Source organism: Lygodium microphyllum, chromosome 25 (genome assembly GCF_053477565.2).
Source record: "Lygodium microphyllum isolate KBCC chromosome 25, Lygodium_microphyllum_v1.1.10, whole genome shotgun sequence".
Lineage (NCBI taxonomy): Eukaryota > Viridiplantae > Streptophyta > Polypodiopsida > Schizaeales > Lygodiaceae > Lygodium > Lygodium microphyllum.
In genome coordinates, this window is record NC_141159.1 from 86,486,973 (window position 1) to 86,492,972 (window position 6,000).

Here is a 6,000-nt window from a genome sequence, read left to right on the forward strand (position 1 = left end):
TGGTCAGCCTTTCACTATGTAAGAATTAGAATTTGTAGTGAAACAAATGGAGAGAGGGAATGCCCCTGATGATCATTATGGCTTTCCAAAAAAAAAATCTTGGCTATTTTGGAGTCTATGCTCAACAAACTCAGGTAGAATGCTAAATAATGTTAGTAAGAAAGGCAACTTGTCAAGTATGTCAACCAAGGAATTTGTGAAGCTTATTCAAAGAGGTACAAGCCTCACCATTGATGACCACTAACCATGCTAAATGTACCTTACAATTGTAGCTTGTTCCCAAGGATTCAAAGAGGAACAAGCCTAACCATTGATGACCACTAATCATGCTAAATGTACCTTACAAAATTATGGCTGACCCACTATAACAGAAATACATTGCTTGAAGTGGTCCACGACAAGTAATATGATTGTTCAAAATAGGAGCATTCATGGTGCTATTTTTTAAATTTAATGCTTCATAGTATTTGTTCAAATCCATATTAAGCACATTATAATTTCCACCAGTTGCCCATGCATGATCCATTCCATCATATGGGCTGCATATTTACTTGGAGAGTACTAGAGTAAGAAATTCATCTGGTCCTTTGGACAAAATCAGTTCTTAGTCCCATTATTGTGCTTTCAGCAATGGTTCCTCCCTAAACTTGGGCTACTTGGAAGCGGCTGGAGACGTCATTCTAGAGAGTAAAAAAGTCGATGAGTGTCTCCTCCTGCACTAAGGATAGAAAAATACCCAAGGGTCTCCCAGACACGTCCTTTTGGTGGAAGAGTAAACAATCAGTTCCACAAAAAGAAAAAAAATTATCTAAGTGAAGACTAAAAAATCAGTTAAAGTACATATTTTGAGAATGTTGATAAGTAGGTCCAGACAAGATTAAAGTTATGAAGGCCAAATTTCCATCATGGAATCCACTGGACATTGGCATTACTTCTTGATGACCATGGGAATTCTCAGAACCTGTACTATGTGGGCTACTTGGATACAGCAAGAATCATGGGCTTGCAAGAGACAAAAGCGGTATAGGTCTCCTAGCTCCTATTAGTACCAGGATGATTGTGGAAGCACAATTTCTTTTTGCTGTATTGACTAAGATAGTTGAGGCCTTCAAAGTTATGAAAGTGTCAAACTTAGAAAGTTAACAGCATCCCTTTTGAGGAGGTAAATGTGTACTTCTTCTATGTTTCTCTCGGCATCTAAGGAAAACAATTGTTAGTGTAAGGATCTCACACAGGCCTTGTAAAGGTCTCACAAAGGTGTAAAATTGATTCAATGAAATTGACGCTTGAGTGCATATTTTCAAAGAAAGCACTCAAGAGGACAAAGACCAGCATTAACAACAATAAGAATCATCAATTTGTCATATGAGCTGTGATCTGTTCCCAGACCTGTTATGAAAAGATTACACCCAATTGTACTGGTTCACTTGAATGAAGCATATGTGCTTCGGAAGCAAAAGGTGTAACAACCACTATGACTTTTCAGTTACAATTAGATTTTTAGCACAGGTAATGATACAAGGTGAAAAAATCAGACAATTTCTTGCAGCTGTTCACTTGAATGAAGCATATGTGCTTCGGAAGCAAAAGGTGTAACAACCACTATGACTTTTCAGTTACAATTAGATTTTTAGCACAGGTAATGATACAAGGTGAAAAAATCAGACAATTTCTTGCAGCTGTACCGCAAGCCCCAGTATATCCTTCAGAGCTTACTCGTGTGCAAACTTCCCATGGCCTTAGCTCGGTCCCGAAGAACATACTTCTGAATTTTCCCAGTTGCAGTCTTAGGAAGTTCTCCAAAAACTACACTTCGAGGAACCATATAGCGTGGCAACCGTCCTCTACAATAAGTAATGATGCTTTCAGCAGAAACATTTCCACTGACTTGTATAAATGCACAAGGGGTTTCTCCCCAGTGTTCATCAGGTCGTGCCACAACCGCTGCTTCCTGGATTTGAGGATGGCTATACAATACTGACTCTACCTCTATGCTGCTAATATTCTCACCCCCAGAAATAATGATGTCTTTTGATCTATCCTTTAATTGAATGTAACCATCAGGATGCATTACCCCTAGATCACCTGTGTGAAGCCAGCCTCCTTTCAATGCTTCTTCGGTTGCTTTCACATCATTCAAATAGCCTTTCATTATCGCATTACCCCGTAGCATTACTTCCCCTATCGTTTTCCCATCACATGGAACTTTTACCATGGTCTTTGAGTCTATGACAGCAGCCTCAGTCACAGCAAGGGTAGGGAGGCCTTGCCTAGATTTAAATGCAGCTCGCTGCTCAAGCACAAAGGAGTTCCACTCAGGTTTCCACCTGCAATAGAGAGCTGGGCCAAATGTTTCTGTGAGGCCATAAGAGTGAGTTACATCAAACCCAAGGTCTTCCATTCGTGAAAGCACTGATGGTGGGGGAGGAGCACCACCAGTCAACACATACACAGTTGAAGGTAGGGGCCTCACTTCATGGGCTGGAGCAGAAGCAATAATGTTCAAGACTATTGGGGCACCTGATAAGTGAGTTACTTTATGGTCTGCAATGGCATCGAATGTATTCTTAGCAGTAACATTCCGGAGACAGATATTTGTTCCAGCCAGTGCAGCTATGGCCCAGGTAAAGCACCACCCATTGCAATGAAACATTGGGACTGTCCACAAGTATACTGGAAGGTCTTTCATTCCCCACATCATAATTGAGATAAGTGAGTTCAAATAAGCACCTCTGTGATGATATACAACCCCTTTTGGCCTTGAGGTTGTTCCTGATGTATAATTTAAAGAAATGGTCTCCCATTCGTTGGATGGCCAGTAAACTTGAAAAGAAGGATCACCATCTTTTATAAAAGTTTCATAATCAATTTCTTTGTAACTTGCAGAATCCTCCTTACCCCATGGGTCTTTGATTACGATAAGGATGGGCAACTCCTTAGATTCCTTGGATAAAGACTTGAATGCCTCATGCACAACTGGCAGATATTGATAGTCAGCAAAGACCAGCCTTGAAGCAGAATGAAGAAGCAGACTGGCCATGGTTGGTGCATTCAATCGAACATTTAGAGTGTTTAGCACTGCACCTACCATTGGCACCCCAAAGTGCATTTCATACATGGCTGGAATGTTTGGGGCGACCGCAGTGACCTGGTTTTGGTAATTCAAAAAGTCCAATGAGCTTTTTACCCTAATTTTTTAAAATAGCAAGAAAGCAAAGATAAGTACTGAAATCATACAAAAAGGTGAACAAAGTATGTCATCCGAACATCTGCTGAATAAGAGTGTAGGACCAAACACTGCTATGTGGTTATATAACTTAGCTTAAGTTGCAGGTACAGTCAGTCGATCAACTCAAGGGGTAAGGTCTGTCCTTAGCATATAACATCCTAAATGTCCAAATGGCTTATACCTAAAAATGGCTTCAACTTCTAACTAGAGTCAAAGGATCAAGGAGAATGTCCAAATGGATTAGACTTCTAGGTAGAGTCAAAGGATCAAGGGGATTATCCAAACAGTTTAAAGTTCTAGGTAAAGGGATCAGGAAAATGCCCTTACTTCCTAACATGACCAGGATTTTAGTATATGAAAACACCAAATGCCCAAATGACTTATTGATTGGCAAGTTGTTAAATTGAGCCATGCAAAACATTCAGCCAATACTTTCAACCTCGATACCTTGTAGAGCTGTGATCAGATGAAACAAGCCACTGTGGTGGTCTAATTGTTAATTTTTAGCATTTAAGGCCAAAATGGTAATAAAACTTGTAGACGGAATAATTACAACATCTGATTTGCAGAGACAGAAATCCTTTCACAAGTTTTCTGTAGAATTATATCCATTGAAAGCTCCATTTCTTTGAAATGAGAGAAACAACATAAAAATACATGCAAATCTGAAGCAAACCTCATTGAAAAGCTTTAACGAAAAGGTAAAATGCAATAGTGCATTGCAACTTTTCAGCAAGACTAGGGACTGCTAAGTCAGACCCCCTTTAAAAATACTACATTTCTGTTCATTCTAGTCCATGTTGACTCAACCTACTGCGCCTGAAACATAAGGTGAGTGTACGCAATGCACAGAAATGCAGTATTTCTTTTAAAAGTGGTCAATCACGAATACACAATCCCATGTGCCATGTTCAACACTTGTGTGCAGCATGCTTGGATACTGTTTCTTCTTTTGTCCCTGCACACGTGTAGACTCAAACAAGCTAAAGAATGTGCAGCACAAAGAATTATTCAGCATGATTGGCTGCATATACAATTCCCCTATCGTCCCAATTCCACAAGAAAGGATTTTTGCAGAATATGTTTATTGGATTAACATGCCTAGAGATTGCAACGCAATATTCAGTATCATATTGCATTAGAAGAATGCAGGATGGCTAGAACACATTTCCTATAACATGCACACAGAAACATCAATTAAGGATTGTATTTGAACCCGACACAGGTTAGGTTATCATTAAGCAGCACAATTCAACATATGTTAGATTCCATCCTCAATCCAGAAGAATAATAACGATTGAACAGTTAAAAACACAGAGGCAGAGGCAGAGACTTACGACATCCCCAAAGTTGATATTGCAGGCGGACAGTGCCGAAGCGAGCTTGCGGCATCGGGCATAGGTCTCAGACCAAGTGTATCGGATGTCACCATAGATTAATGATGTGCGATCACCGTGGCTGAGACAAGTCCTCTCAAGGAACATGAGTGGAGTCAGGGGAGAGAAATTGGCAGGGCACTGCTTCAAAGTTTCCATAAATCTCTGTACAAAAGGAAGATCCGGGACCTCAAATCCCCCTTTCTTGTTCCTCCTCCTCTTCTTCTTCTTCTTGGGCACAAATCTCCCTTCCTTTTTCCTCTTTCTATGCGGTTTCTCCTCCTCCTCCTCCTCCAATTGTATGAGGCTCTAATGTCTCTTTCTCCTTCTTCTTCTTCTTCAATTTTAACTGTGTGAGGCTCTAGAAATCCCTTCTTCCTCGTCTGTTTCTGAATGAAGCTCTCATCCCCTTTACTTCCTCTGTTTCTGGAATTGTATGTTGCTCTAAGCTCCTGTTCTTTAAGAGCTAGTATCTCCGTCTTATATGAGAGCTGTTGGCATCATAATGTTTGTGTCTTGGAGAAGGACTAATGAGAGGAGGAGATTTCTGCCTGAACCACTCTGATGATGATAAGAGAAAGAATCAGACCGCAGGGGCCTTTATATACAATACCCAAATTAGAGTCCACGGGGTACAGGAGGACAACTTACAAGCCCCCATAGAGGAATTATGCAGAAAGAGGAGAAAAGAGCACATTCGCAATTAAACGAGATCGCTAGCTTTCCATCACAGCTGATCTCACCCTCCCCCCCCCCCCCCCCTTCTAGCCCATGTACCTCTCACCGAAACTCCATAACATGGATGGATGGACTTATGGCCCATCACGTTGCCTCACAAAGACAGAGCCCTTAAAGTTGGCTCCACACACATTCCCTATTGGCACCACAAAGAGCCCAGTCACATCTTGGAGTGGCAAAGGTGGTGTTGGTCGTTGTGTTGTTGCACTGGTGGCCAGATAAACCCTTTTCTGTGCTTAGTCCCACCGACAATGGAGTGCATGGGGGATTGGAGGAGTTGGATATTACATAATTAGAGCTACCGAATCAACAAGCAAAGTCATCTGTGCTTAGTCCCACCGACAATGGAGTGCATGGGGGATTGGAGGAGTTGGATATTACATAATTAGAGCTATCGAATCAACAAGCAAAGTCATCTTCAAACAAACCCTAAGCCTCAAGAGAGCCATTTGTGTTCCTATGGGAGCCACCTCACATGCTGAGGTTTTTATTGCCCTATTGTGACATAACTCTTATATCAAGTGAATAAAGTCCTTCCACATCTCCGAAGAGTCATACCACGTGTAGTTCTAATAGACTTACTGAATGCCTAGGGAAGCCCTTTAGATAGACTATGCTAGAGAATTTAGGTCCCTTTGGGGCTCATTAGTACCACTA

General features: G+C 41.1%; 1 protein-coding gene across 1 annotated transcript; it reads right to left on the reverse strand.

Annotated features, from left to right (window-relative positions):
* Positions 1 to 1,242: 1,242 nt before the first annotated feature.
* Positions 1,243 to 5,348, reverse strand: AAE1 (acyl activating enzyme 1). The gene is made up of 2 exons (XM_087666700.1): positions 4,567 to 5,348; positions 1,243 to 3,148 (listed from the first exon to the last, which is right to left on the reverse strand). The coding sequence occupies exons 1-2, from the start codon at positions 4,762 to 4,764 to the stop codon at positions 1,706 to 1,708; spliced, it is 1,641 nt and encodes a 546-aa protein (XP_087522826.1). The 5' UTR covers positions 4,765 to 5,348; the 3' UTR covers positions 1,243 to 1,705.
* Between the last annotated feature and the right edge of the window lie 652 nt (positions 5,349 to 6,000).